The sequence below is a fragment of the Cibotium barometz genome, chromosome 42, assembly GCF_041138505.1.
Source record: "Cibotium barometz isolate CiBa-2024 chromosome 42, ASM4113850v1, whole genome shotgun sequence".
Classification (NCBI taxonomy): Eukaryota; Viridiplantae; Streptophyta; class Polypodiopsida; order Cyatheales; family Cibotiaceae; genus Cibotium; species Cibotium barometz.
In genome coordinates, this window is record NC_141087.1 from 33,317,376 (window position 1) to 33,334,730 (window position 17,355).

Genomic DNA, 17,355 nt, shown 5'->3' on the forward strand with positions numbered 1-17,355 from the left:
GAATTTTGTAAAACATGTTAAGTACTCTCTCCCTTAGGTTATGCTATTTGTTGTATGATCAAATTTAGGCTGCAATTTTAGACAGTTTTTAGCCTAAACACAAAATGATCAAGTTTAGATTTTTAGAAGCATTTTTGAGTAGATTTTAAGTCTTCATGCTTGTAATATTTAGTAGAGCACACATTAGTTGCACTTTGAGTACAAAGTGAAGCACGTACTAAAACTTATGTTCCCAAATGTGTTTTTTAAGAATGCTAACTAGCAGGCTAAAATCCATCTTTGGTGATTTTATTACATACCAAAATCGAATATTATATTCATTCGTATCTCACATATAGATTTTCCACGGTGTTATGGAACAAATGTGAGTTTTGGGAGAGGTAAGCATACATATAATGGTGTTTTGAAGCATGATTATTGTAAGTGGTTCTGCTAAATCTTATGATGAATTAGAGTACACATGCTATATTGATATACTATAAACATAATTGGAAGCCCAAAACGTAGGTAGATTAACCTTTCTAGTGAAGAGAATAGTTAATCTTAACCTAAATTGGAAGTATTCCATGAATTTGGCTATTATGTGATGTAAAATCATTGAAGTCCAATTTTGGCCAGTTTAATATCTATACATGATTTGTAGTTGAAGATAGACTCATTATAATTGTCCAATGTTCATTATATTTTGAGTGTATCTTCATGTAGTATCCTTATAAGTGTATAGTAGCTCAATTCTATAGATATTGGGCCACTTTTAAAACATGCATCACCATTCAAAGCTTACATCTTTCACAAGTAACATCACCAATCCAACTTCTATGAATTAAATCGAAGAAATATGAATTCTCTTTTCATGATTAACACTCATTCGAGGTCATACATAAAATAAAGGTTATGTGAAAGTTTAGTATTATAGTTTGGGATTTTTTTTGTCAGTCTAGGTCAAATTTAATGTCATTACGCAAAGAAAACTGGACATGTCACTAATTCATTGGCCCATACAATCATATAACTTACTTTTACTAGCCAAATTATTTTTGCCATTTTCTCTTGGTCATGTAGATCCATGTTTGCAAAGGACTATTCAAGGAATGTACTTGTAAGTGAGATATGATTTTTTTTTTGCCAAACCCCTAAAGGACATGAAAATGTCTTGTAACGGTACAAGACTAGTGTTAAACATCAGTGGCCTACTTCTAGACGGTTAACTGGCCTACTAGTGTTAAACATCAGTGGCCTACTTCTAGACGGTTAAGTGGGCCACTCCTCCCTCAGGTTACCCATAACCCTACTAAGAACCTGTGAGTCCTTCCAGGATAGCCCGAATCTCTCAGTGCAGTCATAGACACTCCTCCACTGCAATCTTTCACCGTCCCATATGACTTCCCATCTTCTGAGCCCTTTCCTATGCATAGACTTGGCCTGCCTTTTATAGACAGTTACGAGAGCCACACCATCTTCAAATGTAGCATCAGAGGTACATATACAGCATTCCAGAGATGCATCATTTTGATAGTTCCCTGACCAAGTCACCTTCTCAAAAAACCTTCTTCAACTCTGCACCAACAAGGAGTTAGCCACAGAGGACTCCTTTATCTTTATGTTCCAAGGCTTCACACAGAGCCTCTCCAACCAATTAATTCCTTCCAGTCTTCTACAACCACCAATAGGTGCGTTACTAATCCAGACACTCAAGAGAACCGCCCAAGGCTGTCAACTCTCCATCCTTGCAATCCACATAACATTCAGCCTGCTTAGTTTTACACACAATGCACCAAGGCCAAGACCCCCCATCCTCTTGCTACTACAAATTTGCTCCCACGAGATTGAGTGCCAAAGTTTGCCACCATAGGGTCCCACAAAAACTCCTTGATAAGTATTTCAAACTTCTCCCAACAGTGTCTTGGGGGCAAGACCCGAACAGAAGCAACAAACACAGGCAAAGCCCTTAACACATGCTTGACAACAACTAACCTGCCCACGAAAGAATATGCAACATACTTACGAGCACCCAACTTCTTTTTCAACTTTGATCCACGAGCAGGGCATGAGAGGATTGCCATTAGCTTTTTGCATGGCAGATGCAGATCACTCTTTGTATGTATATAAGAGTGATAAGGGAATTGTGACCATTTATGTGGATGATTCGATCTACGAATGCAATTCTACAACCATCACACAAGCAACAGAGTAAGTTTCCCAACAATGGCACCAAATGTTGCGGGTCATTGCTGCAATCACTATTGGCAAAGCGGTATAACAAGGCCTTGGGGATCTTCCTCTATGCTAACTGAGTCCACAAGCTATTGTTTCAACTTGCTGACGTGACATCTGTCACCTAGCCTTCTATTGCACTCACAAGAAATAGACGTTAGAGAAGAAAAAGTCACTCTTCTCTTGTCTGGTGCAAGCGATGGAAGCTCACAAGGACCTCACCTAGTGTGGCTGCTCGATTGGATTAGATCAGCTCCACACCACCTCCCGCGCTTCCTCCCCTTCACCTTTGTGTAACCCTCCTGTTGTGGGTGTGTAAATCCTAATGCACTTTCCATGTTGCTGCAACTCCAATACAACACAGTACTTGCAAGCACTCACATACACGAACACTCACACAACACAAAGTGCATACGTTGTAAAGAAGCGAAGAGGCTTTTGTATATTATCCAACCTCTCAACTAAGAGTGATTTGTACATTTTATAGTAGGGTTCTTTTCAAAGAGGCTTTCTTATGGATCGTACCTAAAACATTACAAAGACGCACATGCGTGACACTCTCTCATCCCAATGGCAAGAGATAACGCCCACTCCACATTGGCAACTCATGTGGGTCAAAAAACACTTTTTGTGTTACATTTAGAGAGTTATCTTCTTGCAGCGCATGTATGTTAAAGGTTTGTAGTATGTGTCTCCTAACCAATCACCTCACATGTGGGAGAGCTCTCTTGTATCCACCTCAAAAGTTTGTGATCTTAGATGCTCATGTGTCTCTCTCCTCTTTATCTTTTATACTCCCATATACTTGACTTTCAACTTGTCTATGGGATTTCTCCACACTCATGCTTGTACCTCATGCACTCTTCATGATTATACATTTCAACACCCCCCCAATCATGAGTTGGGTTTCACTTGCCAATGATCGTCCTCACACGCTCCTCCCGCGATACCTATGGCTCTCTTGTATACCTTGGCTTTACACTTGCTAGGGCTCTTGCTTACATATGGTCTTTCTCCGATGCATGCAGCTTATACCGGCTTGAATTACTGATTTTGATTGCATGGGATCCACTTTGACATGAGTTTATGTAACCTTCTCATTGGTTGCTCAGATCACAATTCTGAGGCCACAAACAGACTTGAAAGGGGGGTTAAACCATAACACGGTTGTTCCCAACAGGCTTGGTCGAAACTCTTTCAAATAAGTAAGTCTCTTTACAGAGCCTATTTTTCAAGAAGTATAGGTCTAATTCTTGCGTGCGTGATGTGCAACAACGCGGGTCTAGCCCACGGCCAAGAAAGGCTGCTCTAATACCATGTCAAAGTTTACAGTATCTGAGTGCACACATATGTGCCTCCTAACTAGTCACCTCACGTGTGGGAGAGCTATCTTGCATCCACCTCAAAAGGTTGTGATCACTTAGATGCTTATGGGTCTCTCTCCTCTTTATCTTTTATACTCCCATATACTTGACTTTTAACTTTTCTATGGGATTTCTCCACACTCATGTTTGTACCTCATGCACTCTTCTTGGTTGTACATTTCAACAATGTAGTGACAGAGACATTGGCCTCGTTCTTCAATGGCGGACAGATCATTTGTGCTTGGAGTTTCCTTATGACCCCAGGTGATAGATGTCCTACTCTTGGACATCCTTGCAGCATAATTCCTTCAAATGGGAGCTTCTTCATGAATTACCATGCTTTTCCTAGCACGTATTTTGTGGTTTACTCAAGAGGACATTCTTCTGTGAAGCATGCTAGTGATGTGGACACGGTGTGATGCTTTTTTCTCGGACTAAAAAATGCCCTTGTATATATGCAGTGAAATATTCATAGCAATAGATGCATGTCTTTTTGAGTTGAATAATGGCATCACAGAAAGGAAATGGTAACAGTTAGTATACTGCCACAAGGAACGAGGAGTCTCGAAGATCAAGAGCAGAAGTAGGTGCTAGACCTTTCTACTTGGTTTCCCATGTTGGGTGCCTGAGGGAGCCTTGGTGAGAATGCATCTCGAGTGTGGTGCATTTGCAAAAGCACAAGAAGTATTCAATGTGCTTCTACCACGGGAGTATAGTCTCTTAGGATGCACTAATGGTTGGTAATGCTGGAAGGGTTCTCAACTTGACGCTCTTGGCGGAGCCTCAGCTCTGTTTGACACAGGAAAGATCAAGGGGGATCGATGGTGGGGGATGGGTTGAGGTTTTGCGCCATTGATGTGGGTGGGCCGTTGAGTAATCTCGGACCTAGTGGGTGCAGTAAATTCTCCTCTGAGCGGGTGGGAAGAACGAGGATGAGGGCTGAACATGCCCATTTAATTTGGGCGGCCGGGCCTCAGCTCTGCTAGAAAATGTGGCTGAGTGAGTTCTCAGCTACGTCCCTTTCCCACCCCGTGTTCATCCTCAGCTCCGTCAACTACCCCACAAGCTTGCTGGTGCCGAGTGTTCGAGCCCTCCACTAGCTCACCTTTTGCGACTTCGTAAGCCCTCACCTTGCCGCCCATCGCTAGAAAATGTGGCTGAGTGAGTTCTCAGCTACGTCCCTTTCCCACCCCGTGTTCATCCTCAGCTCCGTCAACTACCCCACAAGCTTGCTGGTGTCGAGTGTTCGAGCCCTCCACTAGCTCACCTTTTGCGACTTCGTAAGCCCTCACCTTGACGCCCATCGCTCTGGTCAAGTGCATCTGCATCAAAGGAGATTACCTAGCGACCCCATGTAAGTCTATTTCACACCTATCCCTTTCTCTTGCGTTTTGTGTGTGCACGCGTGCGCGTGTGTGTATGAGAGAGAGAGAACATGTAATCTTTGCTTTTGTGTATTGCATGAGAGAGAGAGTACATGTAATTTTTTCTTTTGTGTATGCATGAGAGAGAAAGAGTAGAGAGTATGTATGTCCCTTCTCTTTGCTAACTTCATTGAATGTGGTTGTGTGTACCATATGCATACGAGTGTGTGTATATGGTCATGTGTGTGTCAACTAGTTCATTAAAGAAAAAACTAAAATTTTCTCACTTCCAATCTCACTGCACCTCAAGCCGCAATGAGTAATCTAGTTCAAGAGTACAGAAAGTTAACCACATATTCACACACATGCGCATCTACCTACATAGGTCATATATATGTGTGCAGGTGTGTGCATGTATGTACATGAATACATATCTACACATAGACACACATATAATGTACACACAGACATTTTCCCACATACACACACTACACGCACAAATAAGAGAGAGAGAGAGAGAGAGAGAGAGAGAGAGAGAGGACATTAGAGTGTACATGTCTTTTGTATGTGTGAATGTTTAACATGTACTATGAGTGGTATGCAAAAACCACCTCTAATATGTGTATGTCTCTTCCATGTAGTTGGACCTTTCCAAGAAGTATCTTCGTTAACCAAGACTACTCTTGTGCCATAATGCAATCACAGGTAGTCTCATGTGTGTAATTTGTAAGAGATTTCTAAGAAAATGAAAAGAAAGTGAAAACTTATTTTCCTACTAGGCGATTGAGAATATGACTTTATGTTGCTTTTAAAATAGTAGAATGAAGTGTGAGTCACTTCGTAACTATGCATGTGGGTTTCTTTTTTAGGAATCTCTCTATTATATTGAGATCGAGAGAGATAATGGGCATGTGGGTTTCTTTTTAGGAATCTCCCTATTATACTGAGTCTGCCCTGCATCTCCGGAGATTTGATAGAAACTCAGTATGAAGGGCTTTGTGTGATTATATGCTCTTATGTGTGTGTGTAGTGTGTGTGTGTGAGAGTATATCTTGATACAGAGTTCTACACCCACTATTGGGCACTGATGGCATTAGTGGGGATGTTGTAATATCTAGTCCATACTATGCATAATGGAGTTGATAGTTATATAGTCTTGTAGATTGACTACCATGAGTATGTAACATGTACGTTCTTAAAAGGTGAATTTGGACATGTTCCTAGATTCATATAAGTATATATATGTGTGTGTGTGTGTGTGTGTGTGTGTGTGTGTGTGTTATTCGCCAGTGTCGTGCCTCAGCTCTACAATAGATACATTTAACATATCAATGGGCTACCTAGAGATCAAAGTGAAATCTTGTTTTTTGATTCCTTGTCTATGTGCTGTTTGACAGACTACTTGTCGCTTGCTTACATATGTAGATCTACTTTTTGCAGTTTATTGTGTATGTTATATAAATAAGTAACCCCACGAGCTTGTTAAGATGGAGATTATGTTATTATTTTTAGCACGCCACAATTCTCATCTTGTGGTACAGAGTAAGCCTTTGGATATGGATACGTTGTGTAAGGCTTCGACATTAGAGGTATATTTACCATTAAACAATTAGTTATTATAGAAAACAAAACTACTTTTATGCTTATGTGGTTTATATTTTATGTACAAGATTCTTCAACAATCTAATGGGTATGATTGCGGGTTTTATGTTATGGCTACCATGTGGTTTTTGATCAAGTGTAGATTACAACATACATTCCAAACCTATAAATTGGGTATAAGCTTGCATCTCTATGTTCTTTAGTTTCATGGTTAATTTATCTCTCTATTTTCTTTAGTTTCATGGTTAATTTATCATTTCATTTACCTTGTTGATATGTTGTATTTAACTTTCAAAAGCTTGGTTTTCACATGCGGATGTAGAGAGCATAAAGGGTGACCTCCAAGCCTGGATTCAAACTTGCATGTTGGAGACGGCCATACAGCAGTAGATGATAGAAAAGCTTTGGGGTTTTACATCTTTTTTGTATGAGACGATCATATGTTGCTAAACGGTCATATGTATGAGACCACCTAGCCACATTAGGGTTGTATATCTTTTTTGTTTGAGATGGTTTTTTGTACGAGATGGTCATTGAGATTCTACATCTTTTGTATGAGATGTTATATACCACTAGATGGTCATTGAGATTCTATATCTTTTGTATGAGATTATATATCTTTTGTATGAGATTCTACATCTTTTATGTGAGATTATACATCTTTTGTATGAGTCATGGCTCATATAATCTTGTTAAAAGCAAGCTATGGTTGCGGTTTTGAGTTTTATATTTTTCCATAAGTATTTTGTATGAGACGGCATATTGATTTGGCTCGGAGACACCACTGATGCAATAGTATCTTTAGACAGCTTCAATTGATACAAGATAAATTCCATTTCTTTGGCACCTCTCTTAGGTATTCCTTGCTGGATAGATGACAAGGTATCTTTAAGCTCTTGTATACATTTAAATACCTCCTCTTCGGGCTTGTCTTAACACACATGACTTTCATTAGAGGAGACACCATCTCATGGACATTGTCTATTATTGAAAGAATAGCATGCAAATGAGAAAAATATCACTTAACGATTACTTGGATCAATAAGGTGCTTGCATTCACTAATCCAATTTGGACAAATAACAATAGTTACTTTGCACATTGACATGGTACCATTGACTTGGTGTGGAGCTACTTTGTATCTCAAATAATAATATCATTTCATTCACAATGTGCAAAGAAGATGGGTCAACATCATATCGGCGTAGAATCTTCTCTCCTTCAAGAAGTTTTAAAGTGTGCTTTTTTTTATGATCCTTTGATACTAAACCAGCCAGAATCAGCTATCACACGAGAATAAAAGAACAAGATTATAAATTTACATCACTAGCAAGCTACACAAAAACAAGTCAAAAACATATACCTATTTCTTGCTTCTGCTTAAAGAGACCAAGGTTCCACCCATGTGACTGCCAGTATTTGAATCTCCCACAAGTGCATGCATTAAATCCAAAATGGATCGATTCATATGAGCTTGTGCATTTGATATGTTGCCATAGCCGCTCCACCAAATTTGTTGTGTCAACATTCCATAGTTGAAAATACATCCAAACCTTGGCCATCGTTTTCTCCACATATAATTTTGTCCACACCAACTGTTTGTAACATAATGGATGACATTGTTTTGGATTGAATACTTCTATAGAAGTAGTTGATACCTTCCCTCAAAATCATCCTTTGTAACACAATGCATAAGGTTTGAGATTGAAGTATATATATCATCTCTCATCTCCTTTGAAATCTTAATTTACAAACAATGTTTGCATATTTCACAAAGCTATAAATATAAAGGGCAATCGAAGTGGGTAATAAAATAAGCTTGACTATGAAATGGATTAGTTCTACCTGTGGAAGAAAATTCTCGACCCAAGCCTTCTTAGTATGGAACCAACATAGCAAGAGGTGACATGCAATCTGAGTTCCGTTCTCTTGAAATTCCCAACAATATGGATCTTCATTCACCACCTTGAGTATAGCCTCTAGTTCTTGTTATGACTTGTCAATAACAAATGCGGTAGGACGAACATGACCCATTCACCACCTTGAGTATAGCCTCTAGTTCTTGTTATGACTTGTCAATAACAAATGCGGTAGGACGAACATGACCCATTCTAGAGAGAATAATCTGCAATGTCTGGTGGGTTCCCACATCACATGTGCACAACATGGTATGCTAATACCAAGTTAGTTTGGTAGCACTGCAGTATATAAGGATAACCCAAATATGTATGGATTGGATTAATGAAAATGCACACTTCATCCATGCCAAGCCCAAAAATACAATAATCATAGTGTACTTTCAAATTTCCAAATTCCAAACAACCAAGCCCAAAAATAAAATAATAACAATATCATAATAAATAATAGTAGCGAACAGAAAAGAAAAAGCGTATAGGGCAGTAAGGTCGGTGCGGTCTTCAAGGTCGGTGGTGCCAGGTGGAGATGACGTTCCTGATGAGAAAAAAAGGGATGACGTTGCTAATGAGACGACGGCCTCCTCAGTCCACTCCACGAATGGTAGGTAGTTCACCTCCTGCACGAATGGTGTGTGTAGGGCCCAGTTCAGAAACACACAGGCAACGCCGCCATTCACATCTTCAACGTAGAGAAACACACAGGCAAAAATACAAGCGGAGTGCCATGTGGCACTGTACTACTCTTCAAACTCAACCTGTCATGAAATGACGCGTATACCTTTCGGATCCTTCATACGGAGAAATATTTGGGCGGTGTTGTTGAAGGCCTGAATGAGGAAAACTAGAAGAATAAATAAAGTCCCAACGTTTCCCGCGTTGGCTTTATTTATTATATGACACAGGGCCCTGTAAAAGCAGCAGCATTGGCAAGGTAGTTCCAACCATCGCACGTGAAACACTCGCGCGCGCGCGCACACACACACACACAAAATTCGCCACCCCACAATCCCCATTACCCTCCAACCACAATAAATTAGCCCCACTACTACTATGTACTCGATCACTATACAATGCCTGGCCTTCCCTTGCCTCCTCATATTGGCTTTGAGCCCACTATCGTCAGATTCGAGTAAATCACCGCGAATGCAGCTCAAGTTCAAGAATCAGTGCTCAATTCTATGCTGCAAGAGAACGCTTCTTGCGAGTATCTCCGTAATTCCCGATTGCCCAATGGTCACATTGATCCCCTCACTTTCAGAAGGTGTGTGCCTATGGTCACTCACGCTGACTTGAAGCCTTACATACAGAGGATCGTGGATGGTGAAATCTCCTCCATTCTTACGGCATCTCCCATCTGCTTAAGGTTTTTTTTTTTTCCGGGAGAGAGATCCTACTAATAGTTAACATTACAACTCGCTCAACGCTGGTGTCGTGAGCTACAAGATCATCTATGCGGCCCTCTGAAGAGGGCGATGAGCACACTCGACCATAGAGAGCGGAGGGGCTACACTGGAGTCCTCCTGGGAAAGGCGGCCAGAACACGATCGACGCTGAAAGGGAATCTTATGGAGAGCGTGGATGAGAGGTGCTGCCGAGGGGTCCAAGCAGGGTTTGAACCCAAAACCTTTCGTTCCTAGGCAAACACTTTACCACTTGGACTATCACCTCTTTGGTGCCATCTGCTTAAGGTTTATCTGAATATAGCTAGACATTCCATTCAAAATCTAAGCTTATAGATCGTATTGCTCTGTAATTCACTCATATGATCAGTAAAAAACATACCAAAGAAAAGTGAATTTATCTCTACCGTGTATTAATGAGATTCAACTATTGCACTGATCTATTCAGCTCCGGAACTACTGATGCACGAGAGAAATACCTACCTTACCACGAAGGCTTGAAGGCAGGCACCTTGGAGGTGGCTAGCATTGCTGCTGCATTCCGACATCGGTGAGTTGAGACTTGCAATATCAGTAACTTACCTGTAGATCGTAGATATAAATTGCTTGTTCTCATGATACCTCTTGCATATAACGCGTGTGTATGATCAGTTTCTGCGGTTCTTCTTTCTCTTCCTTCGGATTCCTATTCTACACTATTGCTTTAATTTGATGTGCTCGACAATCATCCATTAAAAAAAAAAAACCTATTCATTGTGGCTAATTACGCAATGCATATGCAGCGTGTATCCAACCGCACCAGGAGCTCGAATACTGGAGTTCCTATTTTGTGGGGAATTCTCCACTACAAAAGGAGGATTAAAGGCTGGGACTGCAACAATGCACATGATTAGGAGTGATGCCTTTAAATTAAGGCAAAAGCGCAATGGCGTGAGGCCATGCAGTCCAGACGAGGTGGTATTTGGCTCAGATTGCTGGCAGTCAATATATTGCCATTTACTGTGTGGCCTTCTGTATAGTCAAGAAGTGGAGGTATTAAGCTCACCTTTTGCGTATACATTGGTGGAGGTTTTGAGAACCTCGGAGAATGAGTGGCAAGACCTTTGCGAAGACATTAGGGTTGGGAAATTGAGCCCTAAAATCGCAGATAATTCACTGACGGTTGCAATGGGCGATGTAGTAAGGCCTGATCCTAAGCTAGCAGAGGTGACCTCGTTGAAGTGCACAGGGTTGATGGTGGGAGATTGGAATGGGGTGATAGAGGTGTTGTGGCCCCGGTGTAAATATGTGCTTTCGATAATGACGGGGGTGATGGAGGCCTATGTGGAGAAGCTGTGCCATTATGCAGGCTCCAAGGTGCCCTTGGTTATTAGCGCTGACTATGTTGCCACATGACAAGGCACTTTTGTTCATTCCCTATATAGTGAACTTTACCATATATGGGAAATTTTGAGAGATTTCCTGGTTATGTTGATGGAAATTTTCTATATATATGTAGACAATCGTATTCTCCATTTACTCAATCCTCTATATGTAGGAAATATGGGCTTATATCTAGGTAATTCAATTTCATATATAGGAAATATGGACTAGTATCTAGGTAATTAAATTTCCTATATAGAGAGTATGAGCCAATATCTAGGTAATTCAATTTCATATATAGGAAATATGGACTAGTATCTAGGTAATTAAATTTCCTATATAGAGAGTATGAGCCAATATCTAGATAATTCAATTTACTATATACACAATATGGCCCAATATCTAAGTAATTCAATTTCCTATATAGAGAATGAATAAGAAATATAGGCTATTATCTAGATAATACAATTTCCTATATAGAGAATGAATTGCATATGTGGAGAATTGAACCACAAATGAGTAAATGGTTATTTAAAAAAATTGGTTACTTTAAAACTTTTATACTTAATTATTCAAACATCAATATTATTACAAATTGAAATACTTAAATTCTTCTTCTTCTCTCTCTCTCTTTCTCTCTCTCTCTCTCTCTCTCTCTCATCTTTCTATCACCCAATGTGTGGTAGATTGGTTAGCTCATGGAGTTGTTATTCAACACATCTTGTGTTCGAATCTCACTCCCGTCGGATAGATCATATTTGGTCTCTTGGGATTGTTCCTACGACGTTAAAAGAGCTTCGTCTTCTTCTTCTTCTTCTTCTTCTTCTTCTTCTCTCTCTCTCTCTCTCTCTCTTTCTCACACACACACACACACACACACAAACTCAATGTAACATACGTTAAAATGTAGGTATGTCCTCTCATCTTATATCAAAAAGTAAGAGAATTATTTTACCAATACTAGCATGCCCATATTCAAGCTAAACGGCCACCTATCTTAAAAACTAAGGTTTTCTCTCTCCTCATCAAACAGACAGATATATTCTCTCTCTCTCTCTCTCTCTCTCTCTCTCTCTCCCTCTCATACGTAATCCAAAACCTTAGATCATTATCTCTCTCTAATGTGTCACAGCAGTAATTAATAATTATAGTAAGGTTTTACACCTTAGCGAAAATGTCTCCCTCTCTCCCCCTCTTAGTGTGTTCATATCCATCTCTTTTTCTCACTTTGTGTCAAACGTCTCTTAGAAAGTAAATTTAAATTAAAAAAAACATATACAATAGCCTTTATCTCTCTTTCACTAGGTCATTGCCCAACACAAAAATACTACACACAATGTATTTAAAGCCTCTCTCCGAACTCTCCAGAATATGAAAACCTCTAGAGCTCCGAACCTCCAGTCATCCACACATCAAGATTTCATCTCTAAGACTAAGGATCTCTAAGGTTACCTCTCACCACTTCAAATTGATTAATCGAAAAATAAATTGGGAAACCATTCTAAGCTTGCACTAAGTTAACAAATAGGACAAAAGAATTGTGTTGATATTGCGAAACAATGGGAAAGAACATTTTGCATGGGAATGGTGAGAAAGAGTGAGTGTTTTGTTAGAAGCTATGTACATAGCTTTCAAAGGGTAGCTATAGAACCTCTTAAGATCTCATAATACCATATCCATAAGTTCATGATCTTTCTTAAGATCTCATAATTTATGTAAGATCTCATATAATTTCATAAAATCTTGTTAGAGATCTAATTAGATCATAAGATCCATAAGACTTCCTCTATGAGCCCATAGTATCACATAAGGGTTGAGAAGGGCTCATCAAACTTAGCTTGGTCCTAGTGTTTATAATATTTTAAGATGATCAAAACTAAGTTCCCTAGGAATGTACCCAGACAACAAATTTTCTCCTAGTCTTAGGTATACTAGCTGTGAGAGAAACATTAAGAGAGTGATGCTAGTGTCCCACTCATTAGATTGCTACTTTGTGGAGATACAATGTTTCTTGCATCATCTAAACCAATCACCAACCCAATCTCAAAACTAGGAATCTTTGGTACTAACATAGGAGATGCCAAGATAGGAGAGCAAGAGATAGACACTAGCATTACACTAGCGTAACGTCTATAGCCATGATAAATTAATCCGCCAAAACCAGTGCAGCTATAGCTCTAATAGTGATATTTTTTTGCCCCCAATTGTCAATTACTCCATGTCACTTAGATGAGAATAAGTTTTTAGCATTCAAAAAAACGTTATTATGCTACCCAAGTCAAACCTTACAAAAACACATATGCAAGTGACAAGTTAAAGAAGCAAGGAACTTGCTAGGAAATAGAATTATATTTAAAGACTTGAGTCTTAAAGAAAAGATATCATGCCATGAGTGCTTGGCCATAAATAATTATAATAGTTCAAAATAAAAGTGGACACAATAGTTGCTTTATGCTCATAAGAGAAGTAAAAGTGGACAGAAGAGTTGCTTTATGCTCATAAGAGTTCTTTAAGCTTAATATACATTTGCCATTATGCTTCTTCCTTTCCATATTAAGGCGGTAGTCATAAACATGATTTTTCTTGCACGACTAGGAATCATTTGAGAAGTAAAAGTGAACAAAAGAGTTACTTTATGCTCATAAGAGTTTTTTAAACTTAATATACATTTGCCACTATGCTTCTCCTTTTCCATGTTGAGGTGGTAATCTTTACCATGATTTTGCTTGCATGTATACAATTTAGATTAATGTGATCACCTTATAATGTCTAAGCTTGGATTTTATGACCACATAGTGTATGGTAGAAGCTCTTAAGATCTCATAAGACCATATATGAGGTCATGAAATTTCCTAGATCAATGTGATCATCCTTTAATGTCTAGATTAGCTTTTATGACCACATAGTGTATGGTAGAAGCTCTCAAGATCTCATAAGACCATACACGAGCTCATAATATTTTTTAAGATCTCATAATTAATGTAAGATCTCATAATTTATGTAAGAGCTCATATAATTCATGTAAGAGCTAATATAATTTCAAAAAATCTTGTTAGAGATCGAATGAGATCATAAGGACCCATAAGACTTCCTACGAGCACATAAGATCACATAAGGGTTGAGAAGAGGTCATAGAACTTATCTTGGTCCTTTCACTTATAGAATCTTGAGATGATAAAAGCTAAGGTCACTAGAAATGACTAGGTTTCTTCTTTAATATCTTGCTATCATAGTCTTTCATGATTTCTAATCTATTGGAAACACTCCATTGTTTTTTCTAAAAGCTTTGTTCTTATGATTCCTTGGGATCTCCCTTATCTAATTTAAATCAAGACTTAGGACAGGGTTGCCAAATATGGATAGAACTTGTGAATATTTCTCTATGGCTTTGGCACTTTCTAGTGGTCTAGCTAAGGATTTGATTCACTACATGTTCTATATCCATTCATGCTCTCCTTGTTTCAGCAACATGAGCCCTCATGCACTTTCAGGTTGTCATCTCAGAGAGGGTGATCACAACAATGGCATCTAAAACAGGCTTGTCTCATTTTGGGTACCTCCATTTCTTGAGCTTCCCATGCTAAGGCGATATTGTCACACAAAGCACGATTTTCATACCGATCATGGGCTTAGCTTTGAAGGAGCCAACCTGAGGCAATTGATGGATGCAAACATACTAGTCAAATCCTCACCTCTATTCAAAAAGGGTGACCTTGCATTATAAGGTGTACCACCGAGAGCCCATCAATCATGAGCTTTTGATTGCCTTCGCTCGTGGTTTTGTTTATGAGAATAGCACAACAGCCCCCTTTACTACTGTTTATAGGGTTGCATGGGCTGAGTTTGCAAAGTTTGTTGATGCAAATGTTGCAGACTCCACATGAATGAAATATCAGCAAGTGTTTTGATGGCCATTGTCACAAGTTGAATTTGTCGTTTGATTTGAGTGGTTCAAACAATCAACATATTCATATTCTAGAATTCTAATCATATCAATGTAAGATTATCTATTAGGCTCATGATTTACGGCCTAAGATGATTAATATTAAGATATTGTATGATCATACCTAAAACATTACCTTTTTTGATCTAATATTTAGGGATTGGAAGATTTCACATAAGACTAGTTATATATAGAGCTCTTATGAGCTATCATACTTATAGCTTCCAAAAAGATCAATAGTATGCTCCAATATCAATTTGATAATCTATCTTGTGAGCTATATGAATTATATAATATGAGCTATATTTAAATTTTAGTATTTTTAATTACAACACTTTTTACTCCTTTATTATATAATATGAGCTATATTACAACACTTTTTACTCCTTTATTTTGTTTTACACCTCCACTAATGTATATGGTGGTGTATCAATATCACTCTTAGCATAGGCTAGAGGTAAGGCCATCATCGACGAATTCACTCATCTTCCATATAAACAACACACAAAAAAAGGGCCCTTTCAGACGAAAGAACCAAATACAAAGACCATAAAGGTCTAAACATCTAGATATAATACAGGCTCTTGTGCTCACCATCAACATCAAGAGACACATATATGTGATCCACAAAGCTTTACTTACAATTAAGAGAGAGCTTCACCTGTAGGCAACCGAAAGCTTCACCTATAGGGATCGAGATGGATGATGCTTGAAGGGTCGTCACGTGCACACATCCCTTCACATGCGTGAGCTATAGCCATGATTAGCCATTGATGATGGCCCATCCAAACTCTTTGGCGTCCCCATATCACCACTCACCCTCTTCTACACTACTTGCACCCATCAAAGCCCTCGTCTTCATCTCACCACAATGAAATCCATCTTTGAATTCAACCGTAAAGATTGTAGAGGTAAGGTCATATAGTAGGAGCTCTTATTTGCTTGAGCGAGGCACTACTTCATATGTGGGGTCCCCGGCCACTACCAAGGTTGTGTGCTCTTACAGCATGCATGCATACATACATACATACGGATATGCATGCGTGCACATATACGTAAATACATAGACAAACATACATACTATATGCATGCATGCACGCACATGCCAGTACATATAATATATATATATATATATATATATATATAATATGTATATACATACATACATATATATATATATATATATATATATATATATATATATGTATGTATATACATATGTATATGTATAATATATGTATATACATCTAGTAATAAGGCCATGTCAAGGTAATCTCACATGTACAAGATGATGGGAAGAAGATTTTGACAATGCGCTCGTGCGTACTCTCACATATGTGATCTTGGAAGCTCTTATGGGAAGAAGATTTTGACAATGTGCTTGCACTCGTGCGTACTCTCACATATGTGAATGTGATCTTGGAAGCTCTTATGAGCTTATTGAATCAAATGAACGTTCTTTGTTCTATCATATGAGCTTATGGAAGTCATTTGTGGGATGATGTACATTTGATACACTATATGTAATTATTTCTTGCCCCCGTCATTAGGTACTATCATGATAATCTCTCAAGATTGAGTTAAGTTTGGAGATGATAATATCATTCTTAAGACATGGGTAGATCATCTGTTACTTTTCCATGGGAAGACAATTTATTGTGTGCTAGTGTAGAAGTGTCGTCATAGGACTAACCTTGAAGAGAGAGAGAGAGAACCCACGCCTCATGTGGAGAGAGAAAATTTATTTAAAAAAAACCCTACTTGCGAGCTGCGTCGTCTTGCCAGTAAGCCTGGAGAGAGAAAATTTATTTAAAAAAAAACCCTAGCCAGTAAGCCTCGGTCGCCTTCTTCGACGACCAACTCTCTCCAGCCTCTTGCCGTCCCCTGCTCAGCCTTGCGATGCTCACCCTATGTTGTGGCCACCACCACAGGATCTCGCCCTGATCGACCTCCTAACTCACTGAGAGGGTCTAGGTCGACCAGTCATTGCCATCCCTACTGATAATCGCTACGGGACGGGGCAAGCAGTAGCTGTGGAGAAGGGGCGCACTGACGAGCTTGAGATGTTTTAAGGTGAGGTATAAACTAACTATCAGAGAGAGAGAGAGAGAGAGAGAGAGAGAGAGAGAGAGAGAGAGAGAGGGAGAGAGAGAGAGAAACGAGCTCTTTTCCTATCTATTCAATCCAATAGT

At 39.1% G+C, this 17,355-nt stretch overlaps 1 protein-coding gene across 1 annotated transcript; it reads left to right on the forward strand.

Annotated features, from left to right (window-relative positions):
• The first annotated feature begins 9,930 nt into the window (after positions 1 to 9,930).
• LOC147614404 (jasmonoyl--L-amino acid synthetase GH3.5-like) lies at positions 9,931 to 11,253 on the forward strand. The gene is made up of 3 exons (XM_086780523.1): positions 9,931 to 10,043; positions 10,307 to 10,408; positions 10,641 to 11,253. Exons 1-3 carry the CDS (start codon positions 9,931 to 9,933, stop codon positions 11,251 to 11,253), a joined length of 828 nt encoding a protein of 275 aa, XP_086636649.1.
• The last annotated feature ends 6,102 nt before the right edge of the window (positions 11,254 to 17,355 follow it).

What these genes read in the sequence shown, in the direction of transcription:
- LOC147614404 (XM_086780523.1), top strand. Translation starts at nt 9,931, where the DNA reads ATGAGCACACTCGACCATAGAGAGCGGAGGGGCTACACTGGAGTCCTC. An exon ending in ATGGAGAGCGTGGATGAGAG is followed by an intron (nt 10,044 to 10,306) that starts GTGCTGCCGAGG and finishes TGATCTATTCAG; the next exon opens with CTCCGGAACTACTGATGCAC. An exon ending in GCTGCTGCATTCCGACATCG is followed by an intron (nt 10,409 to 10,640) that starts GTGAGTTGAGAC and finishes ATGCATATGCAG; the next exon opens with CGTGTATCCAACCGCACCAG.